The 20,759-nt window shown below is 40.5% G+C and overlaps 1 protein-coding gene across 2 annotated transcripts in view; it reads left to right on the top strand.

Annotated features, from left to right (window-relative positions):
* Positions 1 to 20,759, top strand: part of SNAP25 (synaptosome associated protein 25) — an 85,722-nt gene that overhangs the window by 35,196 nt on the left and 29,767 nt on the right. For both annotated transcript variants that reach the window (XM_012455432.3, XM_012455433.3), the window contains exon 2: positions 19,255 to 19,389. In XM_012455432.3, the coding sequence (XP_012310855.1) occupies positions 19,318 to 19,389 (72 nt within the window). In that variant the 5' untranslated portion in view covers positions 19,255 to 19,317. The remainder of the gene's footprint in view (positions 1 to 19,254; positions 19,390 to 20,759) is intronic.

The raw sequence follows: 20,759 nt of genomic DNA, 5'->3' as shown, positions 1-20,759 counted from the left end.
GCACACACAATTTATTTCGTCTGCCAACTCACAGTTCTGGAGTGGGAATTCACTTAGGCCTGTTGTTCCTCTTCGTAACACTTAATCATGAGTGGTCTATATACTACCTGGCAATAGAAGACGCAAAATGAAGGGTTTTTGGCTCAAGAAAGGTAATAAAGAGTACAACTTGAGAACTACAGTTACTGATGAAGTACAACTTGTTAAAAAGATTAGTAGGCAAGTCTACCTCTCCTATGATTTAACACAGGAAGCAGGTGGGTTGGAAGATTTGTGTCCCCCATTTATTGAACATTTTTCTGTTTTCTTGGACGTAATTAAAAATTCTAGCCTCCTTTTCCTTTGTTAATGTGGCTTTGATAACTTTGGGCTTCATTTACTGATTTTACATAGGGCTATTAAGCACAGAACTGTGAGACCATGATGATTATAAAAATAGAAATAAATGCATAATAACAAAACTTACAAAAATGGATTCCATTAAATTCAGAATTGATAATAAATCAACATTATGTCGAAAAACCTTTATTCATAGATAATGCAAGGGTATAAACAATGTTCCAGAGGGAGAACATGTGAAGTAGAACAGATGGATTTAGGCAGACCTGTTACTGGCAAAGCTACAAGCTGCTTGCAGACAGATTAAAGCCATCTTAGAGAGGATGAGCTTTGGGTTGTTTTTCAACACCTAAGTGTTCTACAAATGAATAAGAGTTAAAATCAGAACTAGATATCTTTAAGAAATAATAATAGCTAAGATTTAGGCAAGAATGTACTTAAACTAGTTTGTTAGTAGTTGAAACCTTCTCCATGTGCATCTTTCGAGCCTATCCACTATTACGGAGTACCATTAATTAACCTACATATTTTATTTTAAACTTCTCTAAGTCATAAACTAATGGAGAAAGAATTATTCAATAAATGATGTTGAAAAAGGAGCTGTTTAAAAATATATAGATTAGAGCTTTCATTCTTTCCATATGAACACTAAAACAAATTTTAGCTGGATTAAAACATTGAATTAAATATGACCACTGAGAAAACTAGAAAAAAATGAATTTTTAACTCATTTTGGAATATGCAAATATTTTACAGATAAAATATTGAAGAAATCACAAGTTAAAAGTATACGCTGATGAGCCTTTGTAGAAAGCATTTTGGTAATATACTTCAGCTGTCATTAAATCATTTATTTTCTTTGACCTAGAAATTCACTCCCGAGAATCTATTATAAGGAAATAACCCAAGATGTAGATGCAATGTTTATGTAAATATATTCATGGTAGCCTAACTTATAACGGCAAAAAGAAAGGGAATGGAAAGGAAGGGAAGGGATGGGGAAGGGAGAGGAGAGAGGAAGCAAAACAACCCTAAACATTGAGTAATAGGAGATTAGCCAAACAAACCTTAATATGTTATGTAAGGGAACATTACACAGTCATTAAAAATGCCATTGAGGCAAAAATGTCAGATTTCATCCTGGGATTCATTCTTAGAGATTCTGATTGAATTGGACTGGGATGTCGCTTGAACACCCCAGGTGCTCATGCCTGTAATGCCAGCACTTTGGGAGATTGAGGCGGGCAGATCATGAGGTCAGGAGATCAAGACCATCCTGGCTAACGCAGTGAAACCCTGTCTCTACTGAAAATACAAAAAAAATTGCTGGGTATGGTGGCACGTGGCTGTAGTCCCAGCTACTCAGGAGGCTGAGGCAGGAGAATCATGTGAACTCAGGAGGCGGAGGTTGCAGTGAGCAGATCGTGCCACTGCACTCCAGCCTGGGTGAGAGAGCGAGACTCTGTCTCAAAAAAAAAAAAAATCATTTGAACAATGACTAATAATTATGAAAATTTTCATAATGCAGTTAATTATAAAAGAAAAAAATGGGATAATATGTGTATATCTGATTCTACTTTTAAAATTAATTTATGTATATGTATACATACATGTATATTGATTCTAAATAGTACATTAATTTCCAATCTTGGCTGCACATTAAACTCATCTGGGGAGCTTTAAATATATTGCATCTGGGATTCATTCTCAGAGATTCTGATTGAGTTGGTCTGGAGTGTCACCTAGGCATCAATTTTTTTTAAAGCTCCTCGGGAGATTTTAATGTACCCCTTCAGATTTGAGAACCATGGGTATACAATTTAAAAAAAGGAAAACAAAACTCTTCACTGAGAACACTAAGAGAAATAATAAATATTATTCAACCTTCCAAAGCAAAAAGAAGTTCACCTGGCCAGGCATGGTGGCTCACGCCTGTAATCCTAATACTTTGGGAAGCCGGGGCAGGTGGATCACTTGAGGTCAGGAGTTTGAGACCAGCTGGACCAACATGGAAAAACCCTGTTGCTACTAAAACTACGAAAATTAGCCAGTATGATGGCATGTGCCTGTAGTCCCAGCTACTCAGGAGGCTGAGGCAGGAGAATTGCATGAACCCAGGAGGCAGAGGTTGCAGTGAGCCAAGATCGCAGCACTGCACCCCAGCCTGGGCAAATGGAGTGAGACTCTGTCTCAAAAAAAAAAAAAAGTTCACCTACTAGGCCAACAAATTTCATAGCATAGTGCCCAAGGAAAACTTTATCTGTTTGTATTATTCAGAAAAATTGTCCATAACTTGGAAATAAAGCAAAATGATGGCTGCACGTCTCTCATTTGACATACTGGTGCATCATCTAATGGACCCACTCAAGGGTTATCCCATTCTCTTTCTTTGACATACTTTCAACTTTCATCGGGGTCCAGACTCTGTTTGTTAATTTAGAGATTCTTATGTGATGAAAATTTAAATTTTAATGACTTCTATGTGGTAGAAAAAACAACTGCAAAGGTTACACTTTTATTGCTCTGTAAGATATTAACCAGCTTTGTATTTGTTAGTAATCTTATTCCAACATTATATATGAATTCTCTTTGAACCAGCATTACCATCTTGTTGGCCCTCTTGTTAATGAGTTAATAAATCTGCATCACATAATCCTTCTATATTTTTATGAGACTCATGTTTTTAACTTTTTGAAAGGGTACCTTGAAAAACTATCCATGATTAAACATGGATTTAGTGATAGAAGTGAACCTAGAAAACGCACCCTGAGTAGAGATTGATCCAGCAACAACATCTTAGCATTTGGCCACAAAATGCTTCCTTTCCCTGATGTTCTCAGGACATGCTCTCTATATGGCTTACAAACATCTCCACGCCCTTTGCCTACAAGGTCTAATCCAAGGACCTTTTAAATTCACTTCATGATAATGATAGGGAATGCCAAATTGAGCAACTGAGGAAGTGCAATTTTCACACTAAGGTAGTTACAGTCACAGTAGTTACTTATCTTAAGCAATTAGATATTTGGGTAAATCCAATTTTACCAACCAGTCTTCTGTCCTCATTGACTTCCACAATCACTTCAGAGATACTTTATCATCATGTGGAGCTCGTCTGCCATCAGCTGGGAAGCCTGACACTTCAGCTGGGGACCTTTTTCTATTTTTTGTTACCCATCCCTGTGTCAAGTACTTAATGATATATAAAATTCTAGAATGTAAGTTAGTAACTTTGCTATTTAAAGAAACCCTGCAATGAATTCACTTCTAGAACAAATAATTTTCCAGCGAGTCTCTGAGTTAGTTTAACTGCTTGATAGGTTGATGTATAGTAAGGTTTTTTCAGAGTGGGATTGTGTTCATAGGTCCTGGTTTCTTCAAAGAGGGACATACCAGAACTGTTAACTAAGGCTATATATGCACAGAGAGAGAGAGAGCGAGATATATATGTGTGTATATATATATATATATTCAGCAGAGGTGATATGTGTGTGTGTGTGTATATATATATATGTTCAGCAGAGGTGATAATAATGATGAGGTCTAGGGTGAATGCCCATGTTTTTTGATATGAGATTATCAGATTAATCTGAGGAAAAACAATTAGGTTGGCATTTTTGTTTCTCTCACCTCCATGGAAGAAGAATTTGCAAGTGAGTCAGCTCCTTCCTGGGAGTTTGCTGGCTTAGGAAATGTCTTTCTTGTTTCCACAGTGAATCTTGTAATACAGAGGAGCAGATGGTGTTTCTTCCAGCAAGGCAAACCTTTTCCAAAAAGGATAGAAAGAATTAGGTCCATCAGCATTCTAATCTCCATGATGGTCTTGTGGGTGAAATGCAATTCTGAGGAACCGTTTTAAAAGCAGAGCTAATCAGGAATTTTTCTTCCCTGTTTTTGTTTTTTTTTTTTTTTTGAGACAGAGTCTCATTCTCTTGCCCAGGCTGGCATGCTGTGATGTGATCATGGCTCACTGCTGCCTCTAATTCCTCGGCTCAAGCCATCCTCCTACTTCAGCCTCCCAAGTGGCTGGGACTGCAGGTGCACACTGCCATGCTGGCTAATTTTAAAATTTCTTGTAGAGATGGGTCTTGCTATGTTGCCCAGGCTTGTCTCAAACTCTTGGCCTCAAGCAATCCTTCTGCCTTGACCTCCTAAAATGCTAGGATTATAGGCATGAGCCACTGTGCCCAGCCAGAACTCATTCTTATGAAGGGTCCTGGGTTTGTGTCATCAATACCATACATACACCTTGGCTTTCTTCATAGAGCCAAAGACCCCAGGTTTGGAAGAGAATTTACACATCACCTGATCCAGTGTCCCATCTTATAAATGAATCATGTCCATCAAAGGCTACCAGCTGGTTGATTAGCCTTTCCTGAAATAGGGAACTCACTTCTTCCAAGTCCTCTAACCCAGACTTTGGACAGATATTAGAAAGTTCTTCTGTCACTTCCTCCCAGTGCTGATGGTTTTATTCCTTGGAGTCTGTCGCAAAGTTTCCTCTGCCAATTTGATAATTCTCAGTAATTATTTTAGTAAACATAGTTAAAGTAGGTGAAGTTCGAAGGTCTTCTCCCTCATGACGTTGGAACTAGGTATTATGTTTAAGGAAAACAAGCCTCAGGATGGATTCTTCCCTCACTGAAATATTTCTTAGCAAGCAGACACAATACTAGTTGGAAATTTGTTCTATAAACACGATGTAGTACCTGTTTTCTGTTCATTTGGGCATTCTAATCAGCACCTTACATAATATTCTAGTGGCAGGATTCAGGTGACCTCGCAGTCAGATCAGATTAAAACAAACGAACAAAAAAGTGGTTCTTAAACTGTGTACCCTGAACCACCAGCAGCAGCAACATCAACTAATGAGAATCTTAGAAATGCAAATTGCTAGGCCCTACCCCAGAATCACTTACTACATCAGCAACCTGAGTTTGAACAAGCCCTACCAGTGAGAACTGGTCAAGAAACTCCTCTAACCGTGACAGAATCAAGGAGCAATTTTAAGCCTTGAGTTAATGGCATACACAGACTCACTACACACAACATACGTACAAACACACACACACACAGCTTATATTATGTGGGATGTTAGTACCTTTACAGTATTTCTAGACAATTTTTATATTTTGAACACTTTCCACCAATAAAAAAATTATTCCTAACATCCATTATGTTAATTAGTAAACCTTTCCGCAGATCACAGGCAAACAGAGTTGAAGCACTTACAGTAGCTCTCTCAGGAATGTGTGCTCCTGATATAACTCTTTCAAATGCTAACTGCCTCTCCTAGAAGTCTGTATCCCTGCTCAGGGTACTGTCAGTGTTTACTAACCACCTCTAGGGTACAGATTACAACTAATACACATTCATGCCAATGAGTTGTAAGTTAAATCACAATTTAATGGCTACCATTGAACGAGTCTAGTATCTATTCCTTGCAGTAACTACTGAGTCATCCTCTGTTTTCTTTTCTCCAAGCTAAACATCTTCATACCTTCAGTCATCCCTAGTATAATGGAATTTCAAAGTCCTTGGCCACACTGTTCTCCTCTCAGCTTTAAGGTAACTACAAATGAATGAGTATGAACATGTGATTCAGGAAATCACTTGTTCTTTGGGCTTCCAGATCCCAGGATAAAGGTACCTCCACACACCCTAAATGTTCTACTTCTGTTCCTGGGCCACCACACCATAGATTTTGCTCAAACTCAGACTCTCTCTTTGCGAAGCTTGCCTTGCCTACGCTTGCACCCTCTACATGGGCCAGACACATGGAAACATAGGCAAGAATGTGGGTGTGTGATTCAGCTCCACATCGATAGCAATGAATTCCCCAGGATAGCACATACACCTTCAGTGGCTGGCCAGATGAGCTTAGGGGGATGATAGATGAAGTTTGCATTATAAATTTTAGCAATTGTGTATCTACACAAACATAATTAGCCATAACATTTCTGATTTTATAGATATTATTATTTGGAATAAGACACGTTTGAAAGGTGCATTCAAATCCATTATTTTAAAAAGATTTAGTATGAATAATGTAGTGTACGTTTATGCCTAAATTGTGAAGAAAACATAAGAAGCCCAGGGTTTTGGAAAAACTATTCACAAGGATAATGAGTTCAGGATATGGGAGCCCTGGCCACAGTTGTCTTCACCGTAAATACTTTTTCTGGGAAAACAGAAATTATGTTGATCAGCATTATTTACCTGCCAATCTGTTTATCTTTTCTCCAGAAGGCAGAAGAAAATAACACAAAATGCGAAAAACACAATTAGTTTAGCAACACAAACACCACTGATACTCTGATAAATAACCCTGTAGCTCCTATGCCTGCTTTTAATTCAGGAGAGAAAGCATTCTATACCAAGACCAGCACTAACCAAAGATCTAAGTCAGAAAAAAGCAGAGTTTTAGTTTTGGTATGGAAGGATGATATCATAAAATATAAAAATAGCAATTGTCTGAAATAACAGTAGGAAAAAGGCCACATTGGCCTTAGTCCTGTTATTTTTATATTTTCTAAAAACATTCTCAACTAGCACAGACAAGTCCCTTCCTCTGCACTGTTTTGAAGTTTGCCATTCCATGGATACCTTAAGGTGAGCCCTAGATTGGGACTTAAAGATTCAGGCCCTGCATGACTCTGTAGTTTCAAATTACTCCACCTTTCTGAGCTTCCCTTTCTCCTGCGACAAATGACACTCAGTAACCCTCAAGTTCTAGCCATTCTGTGATATTTTGTATGTTGCATCTCCAAATCCAAGTAAGTTCAGCCAGGCTGAAAATACAGAGAATTTTTGTTCTTTTTTTCCCCACTTTCTTCCTGATTCAATGATTTGTTGATTTCTCTAAGTATATGGCATGTGGTTATCCAGATGTGATTAAAAAATAAATAAATAGCTCATAAACTAGTGGAAGTTGTCTTCAGTTGGATTCCTCAGAAGCAGACCCTGAGACAGGGATTTATGTGATAGTGATTTATTAAGGCAGTGCTCCCAGGAGAAACCAGAAAGGGAGTGTGGAGAAGGACAGCGAGGACGGAAGGAAGCCCAGCAAAGGAGCCCTTGCCGGCAGGGTCCCAGCTTTGGCGTGATCCTGAGAGAATCTCAGAGTACATTACATCTAGAGTACATTACATCTTGTGGTTTGTCTCACCTTAAGGCACAGAAGCAGTACAGGAGCTAGGTGTTTGGACTCCCCTGCCAATCAGTTATCAGCTATGGGCCTGCCCAGGTGGGTGGGGGTGGAGGGAGTAGTGGGTCAAATGGTCCCAGGTACTTGCTGCCACCCTCAATGGATCAGGCGAAGCAACCCTGGGGTGCTCTTACAAAGAAGGTCACAGGCACAGAAACACGGAGGTGACCACAAAGAACCCCTCAGGGAGCTGAGATCACCAATAACATCGACTCCTGAAGGCAAAACGGTTACTAAGCCTGAATACACAGCAGGCTCCTTCCAGGTGTTGGTGTGGTCGTAGGAGCGCAGAAATAGTTTGGTTTTCATGAGAATGGTGGTAGTGGGGTCTTTTTCTGTTTGCTCTTAGATTCTGTCTGTTCACACACTCCTGAGAGGAATCATTTTGTTTAGGGTATAACAAGATTTTCTTTTATTGTGGCCAAGCGTTAGCACCACGCTCATCTCCCAAGAACCAAGTCGTATACCTTGGAATACAAACATTTTCATCAGTACTGTCCTAGCAAGGGGAAGGAGGAGACCCGAAAGCAAAGGTTTCTTGTGAGAGCTCCTAGAACCATCTCTTCGGGGCGGTTCTCCACTCCAGCTTCGGGCTGGATGCAGCACTCACAGTAGCACTCGGTAAATATTGGTTAAATGAATGAACCAGTTACTGTGGTTTGTTTAACTATGAACAGAATCAATGAGACAAGGTTGGGGCCCCTCTTCTCTCTCTCCTGGTCAGTGAGGCCACTGTGCTTTGGCTCCGAAGTAAACAATCAGGAACTGTTGCATAATACAACCACAGGGCTAAATACCCATTTAGCCACATTTGCAAAACAGACAAAAGAAACATTGGCATTTTCGAAAAAGAGATTTAGGCATAATCAGTGTTGGTTGTGGCTGGATGCCCTGTTACAATTAAGAAATGCCAATGCTGGCTGCATTTAAATGCCAGACCTCCCCAGACCCAGCACCCTAAAATAGAAAACCCAAGCAGAGGCCGCTTTTCATGATGCTGTCATTAATCCTGGACTAGCCCAGGGAAGAGGCATATCAGGGAAGCCAGACTTCCCTTCTCAGAAGAAACCAGATCAAGACTATATCTATTTATATCCAGATATACAGATATAGAATCCCATTTAGGAATGGTGTGGGGTGGAATGTTCTGGGAAATAGATGAGCCAAGCTGGAAAGGAATTGGGCTTTAATGCCCAATTTAGTGCCTCCCCTCAGAGACACTGTGGGAGAGGGTGACAATTCTGTGAGCTGGTTAAAATACTTGTCACTTGAGATTGTTCTTCAGCCAAATCCTCCTATAAGAAGCATATTAATGGTGTTTAACACATATTATGTCATCAGATATTGGAAAGAACATGGTGGGAAGAAAAAGAGACCACCACCTCAGATCAAGATGGCCTCCTCAATGCTGGGGAACCGTGTTCTTGTGTTTTGGGTGGTTTATCATAAGGTTACTAGAGTTTCCCACTGGATCCTTGCAAAGACCTTCAGCCCTAAGTGATGCTACACATGGATCCTCCCATTCTGGGAGGCATAAGAAGGACCTATGGTTGTTGTTGAAAATGCAGATACTAGTCCGACCTCCAGATTGCTTTCCACAGGTAACGTAATTGGGAATCTACATTTTAACAAGCAACTACAAAAGGTTTTGATGCAAGGACATCTCAGACCATGCTACTAAGAGGTCCTATTTTGAGCCATTGTGACTCATCTGGTATCCAGAAAATGGGTGTAAAATGGATAAAAGATGGTATATCAATTCATTCACAAGACATGTGTTGATCATATTTGAAATGCAATCTGATTTAACTAGAAAATAGTTTAAGACCAGTATTTCCTGTTATGAAAAGAGGAGATTGAATTTCATGCACAGGAATATTCAAAAATATAACAAGGAGCCGAGTCCATTTTATATTTCAGAAAATTTATAACTATGAACACAGAAGATTTAAGAAATGCCCATTCTTAGTGATAAAAATGTAAACAGAAACTTCCAACATGTTATTTGCTGAAAGTACTTTTTGCTCTGCTCCTTAGTTTAGCATTAAGACATGAGCTTTAATTATTTGCAGAGGAAGAAGAATAATATATTAGTACCATCCACAGAGTCTCTCCAATACGCAAAATCCTCCGTGTCTTCTTCCTCTATCTTCTTTTTTTTTTTTTTTTTTTTTTTTTTTTGAGACAGAGTCTTGCTCTGTTGCCAGGCGCCACACTGGAGTGCAGTGGCACAATCTAGGCTCACTGCAATCTCCACCTCCTGGGTTCAAGCAATTCTCCTGCCTCAGCCTCCCGAGTATCTGGGACCACAGGCACACGCCACCATGCCCAGCTAATTTTTGTATTTTTTAGTAGAGACGGAGTTTCACCCTGTTGGCCAGGATGGTCTCAACCTCTTGACCTCGTGATTCGCCTGCCTCGGCCTCCCAAAGTGCTGGGATTACAGGCGTGAGCCACCGCAACTGGCTTCCTCTATTTTATACAACAAGCCTTCACAAACCCTGTTATTTGGGAGAAACAGAACGTTGTCAGTGTGCTTTTTCTAATAACTATCTTCTCTTTGTTTTCTGAATGCAAGATTTTTATCTCATGGAAATCAGTCATTTTATCCACCTTCTAGCACAGGCACCATTAGGAGACTCAGAACCTGTGGCACCATGGAGCTTTCAGTCAGCTTGGGAAGTAAATGATGTTGGGAGTCTGCAGGACATGTGAACTGGGGAAGTTAATACAACATAGCATGGTCAAGGTTGGAGCACAGGCAGAGTCACCCCCAAGGTGGGACCTCAGCCTCTCACACCTACCAGCCTAATATAGAGATCATGTGGTTTGGGGCAGCACTTCTTAAACTAAGTGCTTGATATGTTGTTCAGTAAGTGATCCAATTCAGTAAGTCTGGGCTGGAGCTTCTAACAAGCTCCCAGGTAAGGCTGATGATGGTCTGGGTACCACATTTGAGTACCAAAGGTTTGAAGGTTTCTATATAACCCCTTAGTTTTATATAAAGTTCCTAGTTTGATTCCTATCACGTTGCAAGTTCTTGATAAATAGCTATTATTGTGAAAAGTGTTTTGACAACTAAGAGTTATGTGGCATAGAATGTTAGAATAAATCCAGCTGATTTTGCCCAATAGGGAAAGGCTGCTTCAAACCTGGGTCAAATTCTGATGATTCAGAAAATGGAAGGAATCACCTCTCCACCAGTTTCATTCACCCCTCCAATGAGGGGACTTAGAGAGTTGTCTCAGCTGCAGTCACTGTGCTTAATTATTCCCTTAGAATACATGCTTTGCATCTTACACTTGCATTCTCTTCAAGCAATTTCATCTAGAGAAAATAATAGCACTAAACCCAGTTTTAATCATATTCCCATGCCATCACAGTCAGGGAAAGAGATTATTAGTCTCCAAACAAATCCAAGTACTGGCTCTTTCTAAAGGGCAAGAATAGAAACCCAGAGGAAAAAACGTGACTACCATGAACTGAGTGAGAGCACATTAACCCATGACTTAGATGCTTAGATGCACATGATCTCCATATTAGGCTGGTAGGTGTGAGAGGCCGAGCTCCCACCTTGGGGGTGACTCTGTGCCTGTGCTCCACCCTCGACCATGCTATGTTATTTTAATCTCCCCAGTTCACATGTCCTACAAACTACCAACATCATTTACTTCCCAAGCTGACTGAAAGCTCCACGGAGCCACGGGTTCTGAGTCTCCTAATGGTCCTAATGGTGCCCTGTACTGGAGGGTGGACAAAATGACTGATTAACATGAGATAAATTCTTTTTTTTTTTTTTTTTTTGAGACGGAGTTTCGCTCTTGTTACCCAGGCTGGAGCGCAATGGCACGATCTCGGCTCACCGCAACCTCCGCCTCCTGGGTTCAGGCAATTCTCCTGCCTCAGCCTCCTGAGTAGCTGGGATTACAGGCACAAGCCACCGTGCCCAGCTAATTTTTTTGTATTTTCAGTAGAGACGGGGTTTCACCATGTTGACCAGGATGGTCTCGATCTCTTGACCTCGTGATCCACCCACCTCGGCCTCCCAAAGTGCTGGGATTACAGGCGTGAGCCACCGTGCCGGGCCGGGATAAATTCTCACATCTAGTTTGATGTTGTTGCTGTTGTTTTGGTTCCTCTAATGAATCTGAGAGACATAAGGCTAAGAGAAATGAATATTTGATTGGATAGAGTTTGATCAAGGTTGTGCAACATGAATAACATATGGTAGCAATACTGATCTTCATCATTGACAAATGCAATAATGCACTATGAAAAGGTAGCAACCACGGACCTATAAACATATGACAGCACAGCTGCAAAATGTAAAAAGTAAAAATGAGCTGAAATAGAAGAAACTGATGGAGCTAACTCACTGTGGAAGACCTGAACGCACCCCATTCAGAAACCAATAGGTCAAACTGACTAAAGAATTCAGAGAGTTTGAATAACATAAACCTTCCTTTTCTGCTTGATTGGATGTCAATAGGTAGGTAGTTAGAGTCAAAGACAGAATGAACTTTCTTTCCAGACACAAATTAAACATTCACAGACTTTGGCCATGTGTTAGGGCACAAAGGAAATCTCAACAAATTCCAAAAAGTAAAAGTTATATGGACCACTTCCAATATATTGAAAATAAAATTTCAATATATTGAAATTACAAAAAAGCCCTTTCAATATTTAGAACTTAACATCACATTTTCAAATAACTCTTATATTAGAGAAGAAATTAAAACTGAAAATTAAAACTCTATAGATGTAAATAACAAAGAACGTACTATATGCCAAAACCTATAGGATACAGCCACAGTAACACATAGAGGACGATTTATAGCAGTAAGTATACTATACCCAAAACAAGAAAAATGCCAAGTAAATGAGTCATTTGTCAATTCAAGAAGATATAAAAGGAACAACACAATAACACATCTTAGGAAGAAAAAAGAAGAATAAAGGTGGGAGTGGGGGGTGTGGAAGAACCAGTGATTTAAAATATAGATAAAGATGATAATAAGAAAAACTGGGATTTACTGAGATGTACCTGTGAAATAACCCTGTACTGTTTTCCAATATATATATGAATCTAAAAATAGTCTCCAGTTTGTAATGAAAACATGAGATATCCACACACTTTGCTTTGAGAATAAATATGCTTTGAAAAGATATTTTTTAAATGACCCAAACTCTTGATCTAACATTTAGCCTAATGTCAATAGTTACCACTAAGCCTGCTTCATAATCTACAAAGTGAGGATAGTAATAGTATGCACACTGTGTTTCACTGAAAGTTTATGTAAAGTTATACTTTGTATAAAAAGTACTTAAAATAGTGCCCAACAAAGAGTAAGCCCTCCATAAGTGTTAGTCAGTATGATTCTTATTAATAGATAAGGAGAGTTGTCCCGCTTGGTTTATAAAGTCCTTTTGTTCTTCTTTGGGCTTTGTTGAATATAGTGAGTTTTTATAAACTTTTGTTTAATTTGAAAGTGTACCTCCACCAGAAAACAGGCAGGGTCTGCAGGAAGAGAAGGATCTACCCTGCAGACGCTTCCTACAAATGATGACCAGTGTGGGGAGACATAAAGATGTAGGTTTCGGCTCTCTGTGATAATGCAGCTGATGGGTGTTGATTTATACATATTTGTTAGTCTGGTTTACTTATTAAAAGAGGAACAGAAAGAAATAGATATTAGCTCAGGGTACACTTTCCTTATATCTTTCCTGAGACATTCCCGTCCTATGGCTCTTGGACTAATGATCAATGTCCCTAGCATAATAGCCATGTCCCTATCCACCTTGTATATCAAAAAACACACACTGCTCTATCCACACTCACCTCTCTTCCTGGGCCCTAAACTCATATTTCAGTCCAGAGTCTTCAGCTGGAAAGCATTTTTACCCTAAGGCACCTAGCTAAATAAGCCCCTTGACAGGGAAGAAGGGTTTTCTGTGGAGTCCATTTGCCCTCCCATCTTATGAGGGTTTCAGATAGACTTGTGTGTAGCATTAAAGAATAAGGAGCTTTTCAGATTACCCCTGACACCAAAGAATAACTACAGCCTGCCCACCTTGAAGCAAGTATCTTGACAGTGACAGACCCTCAGATGTTTCCATTTCTAATGTTAAACATCTGTCTCAGATGTTTCTGTCTCTCACCACTGCTACTGGGGCTGGGAACGTTTGTCTGCAGTTGGTTACAGAAATTAGAAATTGTTTTGAGAGCTGCAAGGGTACCCTATAACTTTGCGATTAATCATACAGATTAAATCTGATTTGCAATCCTAAAACCCTGTAGGAATAATCAATCAAAGGCAAATTTGTTTTTATATCTTGTATTCTACTTTATGCATTGTTTTAAAATATGTTCCAGAGGCCCAGCCTGGTGGCTCATGCCTGTAATCCCAGCACTTTTGGAGGCTGAGGCGGGTGGATCACTTGAGGTCAGAAGTTTGAGACCAGCCTGGCCAACATGGTGAAACCCCATCTCTACTAAAAATACAAAATTAGCCAGGCGAGATGCTCATGCCTGTAATCCCAGTTACTCAGGAGACTGAGGCAGGAGAATCACTTGAACCTGGGAGGTAGAGATTGCAGTGAGCCAAGATTGTGCCACTCCACTGCAGCCTAGGTGACAGAGCAAGACTGTGGAAAAAAAAAAAAGAGGGAAGAAGAAAGGAAGGAAGGAAGGAAAGAAGGAAGGAAGGAAGGAAGGGACAAGTGACCCCCTTTCAGACCAACTGAATTAGAATCCCTGAGGGTGGGGCCCAGCAATTCGTTTAAGCAAGGTTTCTGCTTATTCTGACTCTGGGGGATGTTTTGGAAACACTGTGCTGGACCGCACCTTGAAAAGTGCTGATTGGGGAACACTGAATGCTACCTGAGGGTGTCAGAATACTTCATTCATGTCAGTTAACATGAATTGAACCCTTACTAGGGGCCAGGCCCTTTGCTAATCAGCACTAATTATTTGAGATCAATTAGATACTGTTAGGCTCTCAATAGACTAAGAGGTTGTCTTACATCAGAGCCTCCGGGAATAGTTTTGAGTGGCTTTTCTTTCTACTTTCCTCTGCTTCCTAGTTTCCTCTTTCTACCTGCTCTGCAACACCCAAGATCTAGAAAACAGACACTGGAAGGAATTTACACCAAGTCACTCCTGAATCTCAAGATGCAGTTTAATGTGCTAATATGAGGGAAGTATTACAGGCTGTCTTGATCATAAATGCCATTTCACTACTGACATCCTTTCAGCTATTGAAATTACTATTAATAAACATCCTTATGCCTCTTCAGCTGCTGTCTTTTAGAATGCTAACACGCATGAGTTTGGGGTTTATAGGAGCAATTTATTAAACACTAGCTAAACATCCCAACAGAAGATCTGGAGGTGCACTCAGCGCCCGCTCTCCAGCGGTTCTTGTTAGGAGAAGGGGAATTGCTTTTTCAGCGTTGAAATACTGTGTGTTTGAGACCTCTTGGATTCATCAGCCCTCCCTTCAAATCACAAATGTATCTTCATGTTTTAGAGCAGGACAAAGGTGTGGGAGCTCCTGGGGGAACCGTGACAGTGATGAAACCAAGGGTGTCTGCCACATGGCTTCTCTGCCATCGCACCAGCTGCCCATCAGCCAGACCTGGATAGCTTGCTGTCAGCTTGGAGCCAGGGGGCCCTACAGCTGTTCTTCACATGCTAAGAATAACAACTTTGAGAGGAGATAGCCAAGGAAACACAGGAAACTTGAGTATGCGTGGTAGGGGGGATGGGGAGAGAGAGGAAGAGAGAAGAGAGAGAGCATGCACAGAAAGAGTCATCAGCAAATAGACCTGAAAGAGTGGGACAGAGCAATAGCACTACAGGTCTGAAAGCACATGGGCCCCTGCCTTGTAATAAACTGACCTGTTTAAAGGAAAGGTCAATGCCTTGCTTAGGCTGAAGATAGACATTTTCCCCCAGAAACCCAGCAGCAAAATGTAAAGATAGAGCTCGGGCCAGAAGGCACTCTTGTTTGTCTCCTCATGGTACTCCTGTGAGAGGTGCTGCTTAGAGACTGGAGGCTCAGGCACTCTGCTGGTTTCCCTGGTTTCAGGCTTCCACGGTGCTCAGCACCACAGCCACATGCCTCGTGCCCAGACGTTAGTAGAGGAAAGCTGATTAACAAATACTGGGTTTGTTCCACTCTTAGCCAAGGTTATGGGACTGTCTCGAATGAGCAAGGCTTTCTGAATATTAAGCTCCACATCCTTTTTTACAAACAAGGTTGGCCAGAACTATTCTATAATTTATTCCCCTCAACAACCCCATGAGATTGGTATTGTTTGTCCTGTTGAGAAAACTAAAGCTCAGAGATGGTGATGAACTTACCCAGACTCACCCAGCTTCTCAGTGCCAGAGCCAACAGTCCAGCTAGGTCTTCCTGACATCAACGCCTTTATCCACCCACTTCACTAAACTATGGCTCACAAACTACTCAACTTCCCCACAGGTCCACAGCTTTATTCTGGAGGATAGATCCCCAGTCACTTGGGAATGCTGGAATTTCATTTCTGTGTGTCTTGCGATTCAGGAGTGACTTGGTGTAAATTCCTTCCGATGTCTGTTTTCTAGATCCTAATTTCTAAAATGGAGACATGGAAATAAACTCTCATGTATTTAAGCAAAGCACAGGGTTCTTATCTCTACATCATCTCATGAGCACATGTTCTAGTGGCCAGAACAGGCATTCGAAAATTAGCAGGCTCATAGTAAGATGCTCTGTCAGTTATTAAAGACTGCCCATAAAACTAACCTCACATTAACTTACTCCATTATTTGTTTAAAGCCAGTGGTAGAATAATGCAACCCCGAAGCTTTATTATTTCTTTTTTTCTTTCTTTTTTTTTTTTGAGACGGAGTTTCGCTCGTTACCCAGGCTGGAGTGCAATGGCGCAATCTCGGCTCACCGCAACCTCCGCCTCCTGGGTTAAAGCAATTTTCCTGCCTTAGCCTCCCGAGTAGCTGGGACTACAGGCATGCGCCACCATGCCCAGCTAATTTTTTGTATTTTTTAGTAGAGACAGGGTTTCACCATGTTGACCAGCATGGTCTCGATCTCTTGACCTCATGATCCACCCTCCTCGGCCTCCCAAAGTGCTGGGATTACAGGCATGAGCCACCGCGCCCGGCCCTGCTGTATTATTTCTTTTTTTACTTTGACTTCATACTTGATGCTTTCCTCAAGAATCACTGGGTAGAGAACTGCAAAACCTGTTATCTCCAAAGAAGTTTCACTTTAGGATTCCTCCTAAGAACCTTAAATAGTATGATGTCTTTCACAAGAGCAATAAATTTGGAAAGTGATATTAATATATACTAAATTAAAAGCCCAGAAGATTCCATCTTTGTTGAGAGAGCAGTAGAATCGTGGACCTGGGAGGCGAGACAGCAGAGCCTCCTTCCCCAGGCTCGGATATAGGCTTGCCTCCCAGTGAGTAGGTTCCTGATTTTTTTGATACAGGATTTTCATTTTTGTTTTTGCAAAAAGTGATTCTGATTCTCATGCAAATAATAATAGTAATAAACATGGTAGTACCCCAAGGCCCTAAATCTAATTTCCTTTCCCAGCTTCAGTTTTCAGTAGAAGGACAAATACAAATATGTTTTTTGGTTAGGGATCATGCTCCTGTGCAATGTTTCTTTTCCATTTTAAGTTTCTTCAGACATTACTTAGTTTAACACAGGCTGCTATAACAAAACAACGCTCACATTGCCATAGCATCATAGAAATATATTGTTTGTGTAAGAGTCCAGGTGTTACCAGACAGGAGTCACTTTCCTCCGTTCAGGAATATGGAGGACCCAAGTTCCTGCTGTCTTATGGCTTAGCCATCCTTCAAGATTCTGTTTTTCTAGCAGAAGGAGAAAGAGAGGGAGGAAAACACCTGCTTTCAAATTGCCTTAGACTGACAGGGACACGCATCATTCTATTATGACTCATGGACTGTCTCTAGCCACGAAGCACCACTTTCTTGCAATGGGAACTAGAAATGTAATTCCTGGCTGCACGGCCATTTCCCAGAGATCATGCTGTACCATGCAAGATTGAAGATAAAGTGCACAATTGACCATCTTAGCTACAAGACAAGAGCCCATGCCTTCTTCAAATGTGCTACTCACAGAGAAGTTTTCATTCTAGCAGATTCCTACCCCATTGGGCCCTTTACCTCCTTCCCTCTGATGGCCTGGGGACATGGCTTCCTCAGAGAGGCCTGTTGCAAACCCATGGGCACCCATGATACCAGACATGTCCCCTAGTGTAATATCATCACACTGAATCATCGAATTCCCTCTTTTGCTTGCATCTTCCCAATTAGGCTGAACTCTAAAGGCAGAGAATTTGCCTATCTTGTTCATCACTGTATCCCTAGTGCCTAGCACTGTCTGGAATATTACAGGTGCTCAATAAATATCTGAGAAGGAAGAAGGAAGGAGGGCTTTCTCTGGAATGGACTCAGTCCTGCTACCCATCATTTGCACCATGTAGGATTTCAAGAGAGTAGCCAAGAAATGGACTGGTCACCTTTCAGGCACAAGGACCCATCCTCTTTGGAGTGATAGTGGCTCACCCTCACACAAGCCCTTTTGGCAACCTCTGATAACAACTGAAATAGATGAAAGATTGTCTGTCTTTGGCTTCCAAATTTCTCTAAATACAGTGGAATTCTATTCAACAACAAAAATGAATGAACTACTAATACATTCTTCAACATAGATAAATCTCAAAAACAATTATGCTAAGTGGAAGAAGGCAGACAAAAAATAGTACATACTATGTGATTTTTATTTATGTAAAATTATAGGAAATGCAAACTAATGTATAGTGACAGAAAGTTTTCTGGGCATAGTTGGGTGGGATGGGGCAGGGGCAAGTGGGTGCCTAGGAAATTTGGGGGAGTAATGAGTATGTTCATTGTTTTGATTGTGGTCATGTTTTCCCGGGTGTATACTTATCAAAACTTCTCAAGTTGTACACTTCAAATATGTGGGGTGGACTGTATATCAGTTATAATTTAATAGAGCTATTTAAAAAAAAAGAAAAAAGAAAAATAAATAAATGGGATGATAAAGGTGCACTAACCCCAAACCACATCCCTCCACATTATCATTTCCAACCCTTGGGTAGTTTGTCTCTTTAAAAATACTTCATAGGGGCTGGGCATGGTGGCTCAGGCCTGTAATCCCAGCATTTTGGGAGGCCGAGGCAGGTGGATCATGAGGTCAAGAGATTGAGACCATCCTGACCAACATGGTGAAACCACATCTCTACTAAAAAAAAAAAAAATCTGAAAATTAGCTGCATGTGGTGGTGAGTACCTATAGTCCCAGCTTTCAGGAGATTGAGTCAGGAGAATTGCTTGAACCTGGGAGGCGGAGGTTTCAGTGAGCCGAGATTATGCCACTGCACTCCAGCCTGGCAATAGAGCAAGACTCCATCTCAAAAAATAAAATACTTCATAGGTAGATAGGTGTCTATCTCCATGGTAGACTTAGCAAGTATGTATTTGTGGCGCCTTTCAGAGAAATAGCACAATCCTGTTGACCCCTGTCTGAACATAGCTTTCAGTTCAGAAAACTTGAGTCATATGGACTGAGTATGGGCCATTTAGATTTTCTGGTCTTTGCACACACCTACATAAGCTCTCCTATTTTCAAATCTACTTCTTCCCAGGTCCAGGGCCAAACCCATCACTGACCCCCCAGGCCAGGCGCCCAGCCACTCCCCACCACTACCATGGCCGAAGACGCAGACATGCGCAATGAGCTGGAGGAGATGCAGAGAAGGGCTGACCAGTTGGCTGATGAGGTAAGAAATGGAGACCTAGAGAGGGAGGCAAAAGATGGGGGCCTAAGTGGTTTGTCAGGTTCAGGTAGGGAAAGGCTTTCTTTTAATGTCTCAATTTATTTTAGAAAAAGTAATGTGACTTTGATTTTCTATACACCTAAGGTTTCTGCAGACCAGAATGAGTTGATTATAAAACCTTCATATGAATTAATATCTTGGTCCTAACTCTCAGTTTCTAGAAATCTTGAGAAGTCAAGGTCCTCTAAGAAAGAAATGTCTTTGGGTGCCTTACATGCAGTGCTGTGCTGGAGAAGGCTCAGTTCTGAGAGCTGATTGTTAACATTTTTCGGAAACTTTGCAAGCTAGTTGCTAAATGCAGCCATTATTAAAATCGAATTACATAAACTGACAATTAGACAGATTATATTAAAATCAAAAATAATAAACACTCAAACCTCATCACTTCCTAATTATTTTGCTACATTTTACTACTATCCATGCTTTTGAGATCCATCCATTGTATCTATAGGGTAGAAATAAGGTGTAATAATGTGTTACTATGTATTTTTCCAACTTCATGATCGTAGTATGAAATTGTAGCTTAAAATCAGGCAGAGCTGGGCACAGTGGCACCCACCTGTAACCTCAGCTACTTGGGAGGCTGAGGTGGGAGGATCACATAAAGCCAAGAGTTCATGACCAATCTGAGCAACATAGAGAGACTCCTGTGTCTAAAAATACTTTAAAATTTAAAAATCAGATAGAGTAAGAATATTTATAGTCCAAGAATCTGCAAATAGTACAGATCAGACTTGACTTATTGTTTTGCTGATTGCCTAGACTTTAAAAAGTGGAGGAAATATTAATAATGCAGATTAAAGTTAAAATTATATACGTCTGGAGCTATTATACTATGAATAACACAAAAAGAGGAAATCTTCCAGTATTTGAAAATTATGATTCCCTAATACAAGAAATCCCTTTTGTCATTCACAAATGAGTCAAGTTCCAACACATGTCTTCATCGTTTCATTTTCTTCTTACTCATTAACATAAATGAGAATATCCAACCAACATTCATGTCAGAACTACACTGGTTCATCACATGGTTAGCTACAGGAACAAAAGTTCAGCAAAAATCAGTAAAAGCTTTCTGTGAGAATCAACTGGCTATGTGGAATTTACAAGAAAGGGAGTATTGTATATTTTACTATTCTTTGTAAATTTGGTGCCATTCATCCTTTATACGAGTAATATAATACACTTGAATACATGTATGTCTTCGTATATTCGTCCTAGAGAGCCGGTAGTTAAACCTTTACCAGCAGACTGCTACTTGCAGCCATTCTATTTCAAAAAGCAGCCAACTGACAGCTCTTCCAGGGAACTTA

This window comes from Aotus nancymaae, unplaced genomic scaffold (assembly GCF_030222135.1).
Source record: "Aotus nancymaae isolate 86718 unplaced genomic scaffold, 86718_ANA_hifiasm-v0.15.2.pri h1tg000029l, whole genome shotgun sequence".
NCBI classification, from domain to species: domain Eukaryota; kingdom Metazoa; phylum Chordata; class Mammalia; order Primates; family Aotidae; genus Aotus; species Aotus nancymaae.
This window is presented reverse-complemented; position numbering and strand designations above follow the sequence as displayed.